The sequence below is a fragment of the Zalophus californianus genome, chromosome 11, assembly GCF_009762305.2.
Source record: "Zalophus californianus isolate mZalCal1 chromosome 11, mZalCal1.pri.v2, whole genome shotgun sequence".
NCBI lineage: Eukaryota > Metazoa > Chordata > Mammalia > Carnivora > Otariidae > Zalophus > Zalophus californianus.
In genome coordinates this window covers 101,673,188-101,691,422 of record NC_045605.1, presented here as the reverse complement: position 1 = coordinate 101,691,422, position 18,235 = coordinate 101,673,188, and the positions used below count along the sequence as shown (strand labels likewise).

At 39.3% G+C, this 18,235-nt stretch overlaps 2 protein-coding genes across 2 annotated transcripts in view; one reads left to right on the top strand and one right to left on the bottom strand.

Annotated features, from left to right (window-relative positions):
• Positions 1–18,235, top strand: part of LOC113914732 (olfactory receptor 1440-like) — a 166,686-nt gene that overhangs the window by 82,262 nt on the left and 66,189 nt on the right. The gene's annotated exons all lie outside the window — the stretch shown is intronic.
• Positions 3,391–4,359, bottom strand: LOC113914733 (olfactory receptor 5A1). Its single transcript, XM_027580209.1, has one exon. The coding sequence runs from the start codon at positions 4,357–4,359 to the stop codon at positions 3,391–3,393; it is 969 nt and encodes a 322-aa protein (XP_027436010.1).

The window sequence follows — 18,235 nt, the reverse complement described above, 5'->3', positions numbered from 1 at the left end:
TTTGAATTTTGAAACTAGAATAAAATATTTTGAAACTAGAAAGAGTAAAAATTAAAAAGTGGAGACTTTTTAATCCTGCCTCAAAACTTAAAAAAATAGGTTATTTAATGTTTAAATATGTTCTAGAAAGTGTTCCTGGCAAGTGTTCCTGGCCAAAAAATTTGGTTATACTTTAACCAAATTAAGTCAGCTTTTCATTTCTAAGGGCAAATAGCTACATTTCAGAGATGGAAGAATTCTGAATGAGAGGGAGAAAGCTGGTCTTCAGAGTATGTTCTGGAAACAGTGGATTCATGTTGTGATCCAATGGTCTCTTTTCCCCTTTTGTCTACAGTTAAAGAGGAAGGGGGTAGAGAAGGCAAAAGAAGACTCAGAGTAGGCTCACACTTGCTTTTAGGCACAAAGTGGGTTAGTTTCTCAGACTAGAGAAATGGGTGCTTTCATACCTGATTGAAGATGCAAGCTCATTCAAGCCAGAAAGATGGTAACACATCTCTCACCCTAATCAAGCGGTTTTGCACACATTTAAATAAGTTATGCCTACAGAGAGCAAAGATGGAAAATGATTGAGGATTGATGTATAGGGTGTTTTATTTGTGCCGATGCTCTGGTGTTTGCTTTCCACTTTAACTATCTCTAGTTGCATATATGTATTTTTTTAATTAAAGGATTTTTTTGTTAAGATTTTATTTATTTATTTGACAGAGAGAGACAGCGAGAGAGGGAATACAAGCAGGGGGAGTGGGAGAGGGAGAAGCAGGCTTCCCGAGGAGCAGGGAGCCTGATGCGGGGCTCAATCCCAGGATTCTGGGATCATGACCCGAGCCGAAGGCGGACGCTTTAACGACTGAGCCACCCAGGCGCCCCTCTCTAGTTGTATATTATACTTAATTAGTACTGCCAAAGTTTCAAATTGTTATGAGTAACAGTTGAATTTAAAACTCTCTTAAAAAAATTTTTTTTAAAGAGTAATAGACGGGGAAAAGGGTCTAATTTAGTTTGGTCTCTCTTACTTTTTTTTTTTTTTTGAAAGATTTTATTTATTTATTTGAGAGAGAGAGTGAGAGAGAGAGAGCCCAAGAGGGGGTAGGGTCAGAGGGAGAAGCAGACTCCCTGCTGAGCAGGGAGCCCGATGTGGGACTTGGTCTCTCTTTCATTGAAACAAATCTACAAGAAGCCTTGTTAGCCATACCACAAGGCAATAATATAAGCACTATACTCAGCAAAAGCCAAAATTACTGTAAACGATGAATCATTCATTTATTAAACAAATATTTATTCTGTGCCTACTATATTTTAGACACTGTCTTAGGTTCTGGGTGAACAAGAGTGAACAACGATCAGTCTTTGTCTTCAACAAAAAAGAAGGATCTGGGTTGAGTTTATTCTAACCTACAGAACCGTGAGATAATAAATTTATGCTATTTTAAGCCACTTAGTTTGTGGTAATTAGTTTGTAGCAGTGACAGTAAACTAATACACTCAGATTCCTCAGATCAAACTATGTAGAGGCCACGTTTTATTCTGCTAAATGTAAAGCTCCCTCGTGAGGTCAGGTGGAGGTCTATGATGTATGAACTGAGATGGGTTGGCAAATAAGAGATAAGGAAAAATGAAGGTCATGCATTGTGTTTTAACTTAAAGAAGAAGGTAAAATGATTTGATATTGAATAATATGTAGATTTTTTTTAAGGTAAACCTTTCCCCATATCTTTCATAAACTGCATCACTTCTTTTAGGAAGAAAGAATAATTATCCTATCCTTAATCAAACTTACTCATTTGGATTCAAATATATCAGAATTCAAGCCTGTCAATTCTAAGCTTCAAAGGAATAATCTATTCTTGGGTCCCCAAGTCTGCTCTTTTGGCCAGTCTGGCCCCTTCATTAGATCTTATATCTGAAATAATTGTAGAGGCTTCCTCACATTATCCTCTACCAGCTGGGGAAGATTAAACTAGAGCTATCTGGGGCATAAATTCCATCAATAGAGGTGATTCTCAGAATTTCCAATACAAAGCCATATAGGTCCTAATATGCATAAAGGCAACTGATAAAAGAACTTTAGGAAAAGTTACCTATTGGGTAATACCACTGGGTGTTATTTCTATGGGTTATTTTAAGTTTGCTTGAACTTGGGAAAGAATTTAGGAGACTGGAGAACCCAGGAGACATGAGACAAACCTCTTTTCTCCCCATGCATCCTTATGGTCTTCCAAATGTGAAAGAAATAATTGATCCACCTATATGAACAACAAAATCAAATAAAATCTTTTTGCACATCCAATAGACCCACACTATTGGAAAGTGTGCTGGGAAGAGGACAGAGCCACAAATGAATGAGAGAGGGATTTGCCAGCAGGAATGGTTGTGCTGGCCAACTGCACTGTAATTACCCTCCATAAAGGAGGAATGACCTGGAGGTGAGAGCCTGAGGTGTACCTTCCTGAGATGAGAGCAGATAATACTCATTGTGGTCTGCAAGGGCTAATCTATACAGGTAAAGAAACAAGGATCTTACAGGAGCAATGGGTTCAGATGGAAGAGAGCAAGAGGAACTCGGAAAGTGATGAGAAAAGGACAGCATGCTGTGAAATTGAGTCAGGTGCTGAACAGGTGGAGGGATGACATGGTAGAAATCAAGGAGATACTGAGAAATTAGGCAGTTTAGGTGACTGAGACTGGGAAGAAGAGCACTGATGTGATTCTGTGGGGTTCAGAATTTCTATACCCCTACGTAGCTGAGGTAGAAAGGCAGTCAGAGGTAATGTCCTTCAGTCTTAGCAAGTTATTCAGTAGTCATAATGGGAATCCAGAGGGATGCCTTGGAAGAGTGTTGACTGGAGTAGGCATCTTGTTCTTTTAATTCACCTTAATCATACACAGTGTATCTTTTTGAGTTCTGCCATATGCCTGCAGTAAGAGTCATACACTTGTACAACTTCAGGGCTGTTTGTTGTTGAATGTGGAAGGTAGCATTTGGGCAGAGCATGGGCTCTGGAGTCAGGAAGCCCTGGGTCTGAATGGGTTCTGCCTCTGACTTCCTGTATGGCCTTGGGTAAGTCAGTCTTCCTTGCTGGGCCTGCATTTCCTCATTTGTCACAAGGGATGGTACTGTGTGCATCATAGAGCTGCAGTGAGTATTTAATTAAATAATGTGCCTGGTACACATTAAGCACCCAATAAAAGGTGGTTGTTGTAATACCAATTGTGAGGATAGGGTATCTTGGGGTGGTGTTTCTGCTGAAGTAATCTCTTCCCCCTTTTGACTATCCATGGTGGGGTCAGCAGATAAATGGCCATGCACACAAGATGTCTCCCTCATCAATGCCAGAAGTGAAGGTAGATGCCAGAGATCATTTTTCTCTATCAGTTTGGAGACATATATTTTCAGTCATGACCTAGGAAAATCACTTTCTTCTTCTTCAACACTTTCCACAGGGCATCTTTGATCTCTCTGTTCCTCAAACTGTAAATGAGAGGGTTCAGCATGGGGATCACCAGCGAATAGAACACAGACACCACCTTGTCCCTGCCAAGTGAATAGCTGGAGCTGGGTCGCAGGTACATGAAAAGGGCCGTCCCAAACAACAGAGTCACCACCATCAGGTGCGAGGCACATGTGTTGAAGGCTTTCCTTCGGCCTTCCGCTGAGCGGATCTTCAAGACAGCAGCTCCTATGTAACTGTAGGAGATGAGGAGGATGAGGAATGATGTTCCCCCCACAGTGACCACCAGGAGAAAATTCACCACTTGACTAGGGAAGCTGTCAGAGCAAGAGAGTGCCAGGATTGGTGGGAGGTCACAGAAGAAATGGTTGATGATGTTGGGTCCGCAGAAGTGGAGCCGAAATATGGAGCTGGCCTGGATCAGGGAGCTCAGGAAGCCACCGACATATGCCCCAAGCACCATGCGTGTACAGAGGCCCTGGGACATGATGGCAGTGTAGAGCAGGGGATTGGAGATGGCTGTGTATCGGTCGTATGCCATGGCAGTCAGGAGAAAGCACTCAGTGAGACCCATGCAGACAAAGAAAAAAAACTGAGCAGCACAGCCCAAGAACGATATGGTCTTTTGCTCCTGGAAGAAATCAGTGAGCATCTTGGGGGCCACTGTAGAAGAGTAGCAGATGTCAATGAAGGACAAGTTGCTGAGGAAGAAGTACATGGGTGTGTGCAGACGGGGGTCACTTCTGATCAGAAAGATGAGGGCCAGGTTCCAGGCCAGCGTCACGAGATAGATACCCAGGAAGGTCACAAAGAGAAGAGTCTGGAGTTCTGGATGGTCTGCAAATCCCAGGAGGATGAACATGGACACTGAAGAGCTGTTCCAGGCCTTAGTTGTGGACATGTTTTCCATGGACCTCAAGGACAAGATGCAGACCTGCCATAATAATGATAATCCACATTACAGGTGACGTCAGTCAACAAAAAATTACAAAATGCACAAGAGGGGGATACCATATTGAGAGAATCACAACTTTATGCAAAGATTCTTTCTTTCAGAAGGCAATTTTAGTCATTGTTTTAAATTTTTGTTTTCTTTTTATATAGTACAGTGTGATTGATGTGAGCTCAAGCTTTGGATTCAGACGCCCTGTGATCATCTTTTGTCTCTACCACTTAGTAGCTGTGTCACTTTGTGTGAGATATCCAACATCTCTAGGCTCCAGTTTTCTTATCTTCCAAAATGAGTGACAGGACCTACTTCATATATTTGTTTTAGGAATTAAATAAGGCAAAATGTGTAAAGTGACTGTCACATAGTATGTCCCAGGTAAAAGTTGTCAGGACAGTTTTGTGTGTCCCAGATGAGTCATGTCATTCCCTGAATTAACTAGTCATCTAACTTTATTCAAGTTTCAATACTGGAACAGGGAAATTAATGGAGGGACTAGGTTCAGCTCTGTAGTTGTGAGACAATCAGGCATTTAGAATGTTTTTAATTCAAAGCATTAGGCCATATGTATAAAGAAGTGCTCTCAATTGTCAACTATTAGATCTGAATACACTAATGTAGTTATATTTTCAAATTTGTCTGTAGTCCTAGCTCTAAGCTATTGACTTGTTAGGAAATGGGGACTCTGGATTTAGACAACCTGGATTCAGTCCCCAGGTTTACCACTTAGTAAAGGTGTGATCTTGGGCAGGTCACTTGGACGTTCCATCTGTCTCTGTAAAATCAGAGATAATAGCACTTACTTCATAATTAGTATCTATCTATATATCAATTATCTATCTATCTATCTATTACCTGTCTATTATCTATCATCTAGCTATCTATCATCTCCTTTAGGACACGACTAACTTATATATAGTAAGTACTCTGTGTTTGTTGTTGCTGTTGTTGTTTAAACCTAAATACAAAGTGTCCTTGATCAAATTCTTAGAATTGTCAGTGTATGAAACATCTTTCAAGATCAGGGATTGATTCCAACCAGTTCACATGGATAAGAATTCCCATCACCCCCCGACACACCCACACTGTCTCAATCCCTATAAATTAGGAAAGAACTCCTGCTGTCAGCAGATCTCCGATGCTGAGGTCCCATCCCTGCAGAAGAAGAAGTGTGGTCAGAGGGACCCCATGGCTCATGGTGAATGACTCTTATAGGTTTGGAACATATCTTGATCCTTCCTCGGGTCTTAACAATTTGGAAATCAACAAAATTACATTAACTGTCTCTTAAAGTATACTTTCAGCCTGTTCTACCTACCTCTTAAAGTATAGAGAATCTCATAAGTTCCATTTTATTTTTCAAAACTCAAGTGTTATTTTATGAACTTAAAAGCAATATGTGAGCACTGTACAATAACTGGATCAATATATAACTGTGAAAAGTTGAAACTAAAAATCATCATCAGTTCCTGATCAATGCAAAAAAAAAAAAAGAAAAAAAGAAAAGAAAAGCCTGGAAATTGTGACATTCTATTTCCTGAAATAAGAGCTCTTACCATTTTGGTGTACACCTTACATGTGCAAATATATATATGTGTGTGTGTGTGTTTGTATTATAGAACACAAACCCTCAATAAATTACATATATCATACAAGTCATTCCAAGTCAGTCACTTCACAGTTTGGGAAGTAATACTCGATTTGCTCTGAAATTGCTCAGTTTGAGAAAGCCATTTTATTTTGATATCCCTAGTTTTTCATAAATCAATTCATATCTACCCATTGCCAGTCAAGGTCATTGACCTTAACTTTCTTCTTGAAGCTTATAAACAGGGAGATGCCCTTGGAATTGGGGTCCACGCTCCTCCCTCTTAATGGTTTCTGCTACAGACTTTTCAGTGCTAAAACACTCAAATTTGGATAGTGAGAGGATGTGAAGCTCCTTTTGGTCATCACCATGCCATTGTTGTGCAGAGTTTCGGAGATCCCGCACACTTATCCCAATCTTGTCAGTATGGTTTTAAGCTTTATACTCAGAGGCTCTGCACCTGTCTGTGAAAGGGTGTGTAAACATCCCAGAATCAGGAGAGGACTCTTTCCCCTTGAAGGAAAGACAGAGACCTGCAGCAAAGTTTGGCATCGTCTAGTACAGATGTAGAGTCACATGGAGAAATTGTGAACAAAACAAAACAGCTCTGCTGTAGCCTTCACCCATTCATGTAGGCTCAGCCCTCAGTCAGGTAAAAACCTGAGGTTTGTGATATGATTCAAGGTCGTTTAGAGCACCTATTCAGGTTAGCAGCAAAGGGAGGGGAATAAGGTGGTGGTTCTGATTCTGGGTAGGCTTCAGGATAAGCCTGGTTCTCATCCCGACTCTACCACTTGCCAGGTGTGAGATGTTGGGCAACTTGTTTAGGCTTTCTGAGTTTCAATTCCTCCATTTGTACAATGGGGATAATTGTGACTTCTTAACAGTGTTGTTGGAGGATTGCTTAGGATAATGTGCAAAAGGCTCATGGGTCTTGAGATAATATCTTTGCTTAACAAGTTGGGACTGTGATTGCTATCAGCAGTGAATATTCCTTAAAGAATTCTTTAAGGAACAGAGTCTTATTTGAAAACACTTTTCCCTCATGTGGTGGGTTGAAATGAGAGGTCCACTGATGGGCCATGTAGGTTTGTAACAAGTGTTTGGGAGTAAGGTTGAAGACTCATGATCCGGCGCGGGGCGGGGGGGGTTGATGGGTCAACTGCAAGTCTGTTTTCAATGTTGCCCTCAGGGGGAAAACTTTCACATTTAAGGATGAAATTTCCCATTCCCAGAAACAGAAAGTGAATCTGAACAAATTGGAACAGAAGGAAAAGCATATCCAGAGTTTTATTCTTCCCCATTGATGCCCTGAATCTTAACCATCTTACCCTAGAACATTAAACAGAAGGTATCTTCAGGGCTCTATGGAGCACTTTATGTCACTGAGCTCTGCTCACAGAGAGGTGCTTCTTTTTTTAGAGAGAAAGAAATCTTCACTGGCAGCAGTGAAGGGTAGAGAGCTGGGTAGAGAGCTAGTCTGATCTGAATCTGAACTCCCTACGAATCCTATCATATAGGTATAATCAATAGCAGCTGAAAAAAGAGATTTCGGGAGGCCCAGTGACCTCACTGCATTTACAGATGTTGAGCTGCATCTTTGTAAATCACACTAGTCTTCGGGGCCTTGGTGAAGATAGGCTAACACAGTAAAATCAGATACCTAGCACAGTACCTTGCCCATAGAAGACACTCAGAGATTGACGGGAAATGGTCAAGCTGATTTACAACTCAGCTCATCTTTTATCAAATATCTGCGAGAAAGTGCTAAGTCTGCCTAGTCTGAGCTTAACACAGTTAGTGATGGAGTTAAAAAACAGTATAATGGGATCCTGGGTGGCTTAGCTGGTTAAGTGGGAGACTCTTAATTTTGGCTCCAGTCATGATCTCAGGGTCCTGGGATCAAGACCAGCATGAGGTTCTGTGCTCAGCGGGGAGTCTGCTTGAGGATTCTCTCTCTCCTTCTCCCTCTGCCCCTCCCCCCAGTTCTCTCTCTCTCTCAAATAAATAAATAAATCTTAAAAAAATTAAAAAAATACACGGTATAATGACAAGGAGAACTTCAGCCAAACTGGGGAATAGGAGTGGGTCGTTTGATCTCCCTGTCATTCCTGCTCTGGCTCTGTCTCCACTTTATGATTCCTCCTCACCCTTGCAGAAGCCTGATGCCCTCAAGGTCTTCTTTCAGGTCTGTCCTTCATTCAAATGTACAAATACTTGATGGAAATGAAAGAGTCTCTTTTGACATAAGGCAAGCATTCAAAAGGCACCAAAACTTTAATCCAAGAATTAAGATTCAGATGGTAAAATTCAGGCCACCAGTTAGAATAGAGAAGGAGGGTTTTGGAGGTTAGAGGTCTCTGCCGTGTTTGGAAAATCAGCTGTGTAAAGTCTGCTTCAATAACAGCACTTCCAAATCGCTTTTCAAACCACTTACTAATAATTGGAGCTCTGTTCAAGGGTATAACAATTCCTTCCAAAATTTCATTCCCTCTTTATTCTCTTTTTAGTTGCAAGGGCTCAAACATAGTCCAGGAAGCCCATCAAAGCAGTGTTAAGATAAGATTGTGGCTGAATTTGGGGAAAGACAGAATTGAGAGGTACATGGAGAAAAACTCGAATCTAAAGAACTCCTTAGTCATCTATATGGGCTTGTAGATCTAAATTGTTCTATAAAGCAAGATTAATGTGGGCATGAAGACAAAAATTAAAAGATGAATGACTGCACTCACCGTCTTCCTCTTGTTTGTCTGTCCTTTAGCTGGTGCCTGTCTTGAGTTTTGCTTTGTAAGGAGTCTAGCCAGGCTTCGGTAACTGCTTCCAATCCCCAAAGTGCTAATGAGCTGGGAGAGCAAGCTTGTGGCTAGTTTGTTCATCAGAAATAAAAATATCCACTTGATGCATAGAATGTGTGTTTGTGGGCAGAAAGGTGGAGGGAAAAAAATGTATGGAAAAAAGAGAGAGAAAATCTTTAAGAAGCTCTTCTGGTATCTGCCAATATCTGCATTTGGGGTCATTTTGGGAAAATGTTTCAAAGCTGGGATTGGAAATGATTTTGAGAGAGGTTTTTTTATTTTCCCTCTCTCCTTGGAGATGTTTCATTACATTTGCCCTTGAGGGTCTTTTTTGAAAGAGAAAAAAATATATCACCCAAACCTCACAGATTTGTAGTTAATTGGTCTCTGGGGTAGTATGGAGAACACATACTCATATAAATGCTCTGATAATAAATAAATGCTTATTAAACTCCACCCCAATGGCTATCCCCTCTGATCCCCCAAGGCCATTCCAAATCTCTTCTGGTAGGTACATGATGAATGGACTCAGGATAGCAACAGAACATAGAGGACAAGATAAGCACCTACTCTGCAAAAGAAAGCAGAACTGTATATATATGCAGAAAAGCTAAATAAGTTGCTCAAAATTTTAGCTAATAAGAGATTGATCCAGTATTTGAACCCATAATTACGTGACACCAAACTCTGCATATGAATGGTGCATGCATTTATTTTGGAATGCAACTGTACGTAAATGTGTTGATAAGGTCAACTGTACCCTTCCATTCATAGATCCATTCTCTTTCCACAGAAACCTAGTTATATTTCTCTGAGAGAGACATTTAGATACAGGGCTTTTTCCTCTAAAAATTGTTAAATTTACTCTGGTATAGCATGATGTAGTATGAAGATGTAAGACTTATTCTACGGAGGGCCACGTACAAATGAAAAATAATTTGAGGCTAGACAGGCAACAAAAAGGAAGTCAATAATTCATGTGTTTGGAGAGGGAGGGAGAAAAAGAAGAGGTTTGATTCATTTGTTTCTTAAACTGAGAATATTGAACTTTGATAAGAATTGGAATGGGGGACATTTGAATAAGCTCAAATGAAGCTGATAATATATATATATTTTTTTTTTGAAGTAGATAATCTTGAACCTCCAAGTGACTCTGAGCCTTCCTAGCTACGAGAATAGTCTCTTACCCTGTCTGAAGAGCCTAGCCTCTTTGGGCTTTGGCAGAAGAATGATTTAAGTGATAAAAAAATGGTTCTTTCCCAAATCACTTCTCTCCTCTCAGGCTGCACCATTGTCCTGAAACCAGATGAGTGCACTTTGATTCTTCTTTTGGGATCTTCCTTTTGAGAGTTCCTGAGGGAAATTTAGATCCATGGATATTTAGTCAAAACAATGTTCAAAGGCTTCTTGGAAAACTCATACTTGAGATAATGTTGATTTATATGTGTCTTAAAATGCCTTAACAGTAGGGGACATTTTTTAATTTCCACTAAGATTATTTAAAGTTTAAAATTTTTACTGCCATTTTTACTATATCAATGGTTAAGGATATTTTCATTTTATTTAGGATTCAACACTTATTTTTTTTAAAGATTTATTTACTTATTTTAGAGAGAGAGAGAGAGTGCAAGAGGGAGGGGCAGAAGAAGAGAGAGAGAGAAACTCAAGCCAGATGTGGGGCTCAATCTCACGACACTGAGGTCATGACCCTGAGCCGAAACCAAGAGTTGGATGCTCAACCAGCTGTGCCACCAAGGCACCCCTAGGATTCAACACTTATAATCGCCTAATGATTCATTTTGAGTTTGTCTTACCTAACAATTCCAAGAGAGTCTAATATGTTCAACTATTTTCCAGAAGTATAATATCACATCATTCACAAATAGTGTTCATAGTAATACTAAGCTCAAAATAATAAAAAGTGACAGTGATAGCAATGACCATTTATAAAAAAATTATTGTGCCAAGATTTGCTAAACATGAAAACCTTTTAAAAACTATGTCCAAGTTAGTTGGCATTTTAATTAAAACATGTACAGTAGTTAGTTGGTGTTTAATGAAAGCATATAGTTAGCAGGGCACAATAATAATATGGATTACCATGCATTTCTAATAAGCTGGTACCAGAACACTACAACTGGAGGTGTGTCTTCTGAGACACATTGGTAATTTAAAAATCAGAACAATAACTCGTCCCATTTGAATAATTTTTACATAATGGTTTTCATGTAGTTTTCACATATGATCCACACCCCGTGGATCATACAAGGCTGGTACACTCGACTGAATCTCACAGATGTAGGAAGAGGTAATGTGAAATCAGTGGAGCTGTGCAAGACCACACATATGAAAATAGGCAGGATTTAGACCCATGCCATGTGTTAACACTACCGTTTTTAATTCTTTTAACCTGTGTAACTCTTCTAGACTGTTCTTTTGTTATGTTATGATGCCTCTTTTTAAAAGAACTTAAAAATTTGATTTGTTTACAATGGTACCTTGAATGTGAACTTGTGACTTACCTATTTTCAATTACATCACACTTATCTAAATATAGTTGTTTATTAGTGTTATTCACCATTTTCAGTATGCTTAGTAAGTTGTCCATCTCCCTGGTCTGGTTTCTTTCCCAGAATTGAACTGCATACTAGTATTGAGTTAAGGTACTTGAGGGGCACATGGTACGGTGCTTAGAGCATGGTGGGTATATAGTGTGTTTGAGGATAATCAATTACTATTGCAATGGTAGGTTCTTTTTGCAATTTGATAACATTTTATTTTTATTATTTTTTAAATAATTTTTTATGATGTTATGTTAGTCACCATACAGTACATTTGTTTTTGATGTAGTGATCCATGATTCATTGTTTTCATATAACACCCAGTGCGCCATGCAGTACATACCCTCCTTAATACCCATCACCGGGCTAACCCATCCCCCACCCCTCTCCCCTCTAAGACCTTCATTTTGAATCCTGGAGTCCATAGTCTCTCACGGTTCATCTCTCCCTCTGATTTCCCTCCCTTCATTTTTCCCTTCCTTCTAATGTCCACCATGCTATTCCTCATGTTCCACAAATAAGTGAAACCACATGATAATTGTCTTTCTCTTTGATTTATTTCACTTACCATAATCTCCTCCAGTCCCATCAATGTTGATGCAAATGTTGGGTAGTCGTCCTTTCTGATGGCTGAGTAATATTCCATTGTCTATATGGACCACATCTTCTTTATCCATTCATCTGTTGAAGGGCATCTCGGCTCCTTCCATGGTTTGGCTATTGTGGACATTGCTGCTATGAACATTGGGGTGCACATGGCTTCTTCTTTTTTTAATTTTTTTATTGTTATGTTAATCACCATATATTACATAATTTGTTTTGGTGTAGTGTTCCATGATTCATTGTTTGTTCATAACACCCAGTGCTCCATGCAGAATGTGCCCTCTTTAATACCCATCACCAGGCTAACCCATCCCCCCACCCCCCTCCCCTCTAGAACCCTCAGTTTGTTTTTTAGAGTCCATCATCTCTCCTGGTTCGTCTCCCCCTCTGACTTACTCCCCTTCATTCTTCCTCTCCTGCTATCTTCTTCTTTTTCTTTTTTTTTTTCTTAAAATATGTTGCGTTATTTGTTTCAGAAGTACAGATCTGTGATTCAACAGTCTTACACAATTCACAGCGCTCACCGTAGCACATATCTTCCCCAATGTCTATCACCCAGCCACCCCATCCCTCCCACCCACGACCACTCCAGCAACCCTCAGTTTGTTCCTGAGATTAAGAATTCCTCATATCAGCAAGGTCATATGATACATGTCTTTCTCTGATTGACTTATTTCACTCAGCATAACACCCTCCAGTTCCATCCACGTCGTTGCAAATGGCAAGATCTCATTCCTTTTGAAGGCTGCATAATATTCCATTGTGTATATATACCACATCTTCTTTATCCATTCATCTGTCGATGGACATCTTGGCTCTTTCCACAGTTTGGCTATTGTGGACATTGCTGCTATAAACATTGGGGTGCACGTACCCCTTTGGGTCCCTACATTTGTATCTTTGGGGTAAATACCCAGTAGGTGCACATGGCTTCTGCACAGCAAAGGAAGTAGTCAACAAAACAACGAGGCAACCCATGGAATGGGAGAAGATATTTGCAAATGACCCTACAGACAAAGGGCTGATAGCCAAGATCTATAAAGAACGTCTCAAACTCAACACCCAAAAAACAAATAATCAAGTCAAAAAATGGGCAGAAGACATGAACAGACACTTCTCAAAAGGAGACATACAAATGGCTAACACATGAAAAAATGTTCATCATCATTAACCATCAGGGAAATTCAAATCAAAACCACATTGAGATACCACCTTACACCAGTTAGAATAGCAAAAATGGACAGGGCAAGAAACAACACATGTTGGAGAGGTTGTGGGGAAAGGGGAACCCTCTTACACTGTTAGTGGGAATGCAAGGTGGTACAGCCACTTTGGAAAACAGTGTAGAAGTTCCTCAAAGAGTTAAAAATAGAGATACTCTATGACCCAGCAATTGCACTCCTGGGTACTTACCCCAAAGATACAGATGTAGTGAAAAGAAGGGCCACATGCACCCCAATGTTCATAGTTCTCATGTGGATTTTAGTTCCCTGAGGTCACCTAAGACTGACCCTACAGTTTAGGCATATTTCCACTAGGTGGCAGCAACATTCCATAGGAGGGTCTCAAATAGTGGTCCTCTCTGCCCGTAATGATTTGTTAATATAGTTAACTCAATTGTAATCATGCTGTTTGGGTTCTTAGAGGTCTTTCACTTTAGTTTTTTGTTTTAGAGTAAAAAACTGAGGCCCAGAGAGGTAAAGAACCTAATTTTCCACAGCAGAATGAGAATTGGAACTCAGGTTGTATAACTTCCAGTCTTTCTTTCATATATACCTATGAATATCTATCTATCTATCATCTATCTATCATCTATCTATCTATCTATCTAAGACCTCTAAAACCTCCACATGTGCTTTTGTCTTGTATCTTGTCTTTGTTTGGAATGCCTGGTGAAAAGATTTTGGATCTGTAAAAGGTTGATATTTATATTCCTCACTAGTAGAAGAAATACAAACTGAAATAACTTTTCGAACTCCAATTTGAGAATCAAGATTGTGTTTTATTGCCAAGCACCTCTGGATTTTTCTCTGAGCTTTCTTTGAAACAATGAAAATAACCTCATTAAAATAGCCATGCTAAAATGTTAAATAAACACGAAAGCAAATCATATTTTAGGAGAAGCTGTCAGCAAACAAACTCTAAGATGCATAGAATCCTAGTGAGATAAATTTTGAGTTGACTCTTAAGGAATTTCCTCCTAAACATTTGTAATTCTATGTGAAGTTTATTTTCTTTTATGTGCTACTTGTCTTCATACTTTTTGATGTTCACTTTAACTTTCTGCTTTAAATTCTTAAATTTAATCATACATGAAATCTGATATTTTAAGGTAGGGGTAATGAGAGTTTATGGTTATATCCAAGTGAATTTAATAAGGAAAATTTCTTCTTTGTTCTTAAATTTCTTTTTTTATTATTATGTTCAGCACTCAGTAGCCACTGTATAGTACATCATCAATTTTTGAAGTAGTGTTTAATGATCCATCAGTTACACATAACACCCAGTGCTCATCACAACATGTACTCTCCTTAATACCCATCACCTTGTTACTCTCTCCGCCTCTGAAACCCTCAATTTGTTTCCTGGGGTCCATAGTCTCTCATGGAAGCAACTGAAATGCCCTTCAACAGATGAATGGATAAAGAAGATGTGGTCCATATATACAAGGGAATATTACTCAGCCATCAGAAAGGATGAATACCCACCATTTGCACCGACATGGATGGGACTGGAGGAGATTATGCTAAGTGAAGTAAGTCAAGCAGAGAAAGACAATTATCATATAGTTTCACTTATTTGTGAAATGTAAGGAATAGCATGGAGGACATTAGGAGAAGGAAGGGAAAAATGAAGGGAGAGAAACAGAGGGGGAGATGAAATTTGTTCTTAAATTTCTTATAGAATAGGTTGACAAATACATCAAATGTCCCCACCCTTGATTTTCCTATCCAATGCAGACATTGATAATACATAATTTGCTCTTTATTCTTGAGCTTCTTAGTCTTACTTTGCAGATAATTATTATCAGTATAATCAGAGTTGTCATGACAGATGGAATCTATTACCATCCCCTATTATCAGCTTTTCTTTTCTTTAAAAAAATTTTTTTATTATGTATCAACTTTTCTAATCCCAAGAAAATGTATAGATCATAATTAGGGATTTACCTTCTAAATTATCTGGGATCTTAATTCAGTATCAAAACACTTTTGTAGTTAGTTGGGCTTCACTCCCCTAGCTTCGGGATCTCCTGGCCTAGTCCAAAACGCTTCTCTTAATAAAGAACTTCCTTGACTTTTCTCTTCACAGTCTATTTTTGGAGTCACTTACCTGTTTTTCTTTCAATGATCTCAGTTGCTAAATTTCTTTCCCTAAATTCAGCCTATTACCTTGTGTGTCAAGAGTCTCAGTAATTAGGGGCGCCTGGGTGGCTCAGTCGTTAAGCCCCTGCCTTTGGCTCAGGTTATGATCCCAGGGTCCTGGGATCGAGCCCTTCATCGGGCTCCCTGATCCAGGGGAAGCCTGCTTCTCCCTCTCCCACTCCCCCTGCTTGTGTTCCCTCTCTCGCTATGTGTCTCTCTGTCAAAAAAATTAAAAAAAAAGAGAGAGTCTCAGTAATTGTATTCTTTCAAGTAGAAGATATTTTTGTCCTTTAATTTTTATTCTCAGACTGAGGCTTGCTAACTTGATCTCCATGAAACAGATTAACTCCTTTTTGTAAACTTTATTCCTGTAGAAAAAGTTTCAAAAAACAGGACATCAGTGTCTCAAAACTAAATTTTCAGAGCTTGAGGGGTCCTTGGACAGGGAACTGAATTTACTCAGGCCCTGTGAGGTGGGGGAAGTGTTAATTGACTCGCCCACAGCCATGGACATGTGTGTCCAGGTCATGGCAGTGCTGGAAGTAGCCCCCAAAATATTAAAGGGTAAAGGAACTGTTTTCATCACAATAAAACATCAAATAGATAGGAAAGAGCTCTTGGCCACAACCCTAGAGGCAGAATTAGTGACATTATTACTCAATATTCATCGAGTGATTTCTATTCACTGGGCACTGTGCTAAGACCTTCCTGTTCATATCTCATTTCATTATCACAACAACCCTTTGAGATTGGCATTATAATTATCACACCGGTGTTACAAGGGAAGAAATTGATATTTCAGAGATTTAAAAAAATTTGTGTATGTTTATACAGATAAAATGACAGAGCCAGAATTGAACCCAACTCTTTTGTGTGTGGTTTACTTCCAGTGAAGGGTCTCAAAGTGGAAGGTTGCCCACCAATGCAAAAGGATGTCTTCCTGGACCCAGGGGAGGCTCAGAGGAGAATAAGGGAGGCGACTGTAACTAAGACTCTGGCAATGGGTGGTTGCCCCTGTCCCTGTCACCCCAGAGAACAATTAGTGCTCAGAAATGTTTAGTTCTAATAATTGCTAAGCTTTTATCTTGGACCCAAGAGTGAGTGATAGGGCAGCCATGTGGAGGGATATTGTGGCTACCCCTGCCCATTAAAATAATGAACTCCCTAAGGTCATTTTGAAGACTTGGTAATAAAGGAGCAGGGATTCCAGAAGCAGATATTACTCTTTGCATGAGGCCAAACTATAAAAAATTGACTGAACCAGAAACCAGGCATAGAACAGTGGGAAATGCAGATGAACTGAAGTTCGTAAAAAATGTCAGTGGAACAAAACAACCAATAATTCTTCTGTAGGGTGAGACCTTAGGACATTTCTGCCTGAAATCATTCAGTAAGTTCAGCTCCTTCCTTCCCACCTCATTCATCCAACAAATGACAATTATAATTTATAGCCTATTCCACATTTCATCTGTAAAAGGGGCAGAGTAAGTCTACCTACTTGCAGGGAGGATTAAATAAGCTAATATAAATCAAGTCCTTAAAACAGTGCCTGGTACTCAATAAGCCTTGAATAAGTGTTTGTGATTGTATTATATATTATATTATATTATATGTTGCATATTATATTATTATAATTGGGCGCCCATTATAAACCAAACACTCTGCGAAGCTTCTGTAGATAAGCAGTGAAAAAATTCATTCATTCAACTAATACTTACTATGCCTATGTCCCAATCAATGTTCTAGATTAGTTATAGGATAAATCAATAAATAGATCAATAAACAGATCTCCCAGCCTGCCTTTGAATAGCTTACATTCTGGTAGAGAGGATTTCATTAAGATAAGAAACACCAGACTCATGTTATTTCCTCTTTGATAGGTTCATAGGTTGATGTCATAGTGAAGAGCAGTCTTGGCTCTTCTTGATTTTGGTTACTCAATCAGTGACTGATTGTGGGGAGATTTAAAATTTTAAGAAAACGCAAAGCTAGGAGCAGTATGTATTTATTTTAACAACTTAATTGAGATGTCTTTAACATATAGAAATTGTATATATTTAAAGTGTGCAACTTGATGTTTTTATATATGTGTATACATTGTGAAAAGTTCACCACAATCAAGCTCAATAACTTATCTGTCGCCTCTACATAGTTACCCTTTGCGTGTATGTGTATGTATGTGTACATGTGTGTGTTTGTGTTGAGATTTAAGATCTATCCTCTTAGAAAACTTCAAATATACAATACAGTAAAGTTAGCTGTTGTTACCATGCTGCTCATTAATAGCCAAAACTTATTTACCCTGTACTTTTTAAATGGCTGAATAATATTCCATTCTCTCTCCTCTCATCTGTTTATCTATCATCACCGTCATCGTCATCATCACCATCATCTATCTCAAGTTTTCTTTTTTTTTTAAGATTTTATTTATCTATTTGAGAGAGAGCACAAGCAGGGGGGAGGGGGAGAGCAGGTTTCCCACTGAGCAGGGAGCCCAATGTGGGGCTCGATCCCAGGACCCTGGGATCATGACCTGAGCCAAAGGCAGACATTTTTTTTATTATGTTATGTTAATCACCATACATTACATCATTAATTTTTGATGTAGTGTTTGTTCCATGATTCATTGTTTGTGCATAACACCCAGTGCTCCATGCAGAATGTACCCTCTTAAATACCCATCACCAGGCCTACCCATCCTCCCACCCCCCTCCCCTCTAGAACCCTCAGTTTGTTTTTCAGAGTCCATCGTCTCTCATGGTTCGTCTCCCCCTACGATTTCCCCCCTTCATTCTTCCCCTCCTGCTATCTTCTTCTTCTTCTTCTTTTAAACATATAATGTATTATCTGCTTCAGAGATACAGATCTGTGATTCAACAGTCTTACACAATTCACAGCGCTCACCATAGCACATACCCTCCCCAA

Excerpts from the sequence above, each read along its gene's own strand:
- LOC113914733 (XM_027580209.1), bottom strand. The coding sequence starts at position 4,359 with ATGGAAAACATGTCCACAACTAAGGCCTGGAACAGCTCTTCAGTGTCC.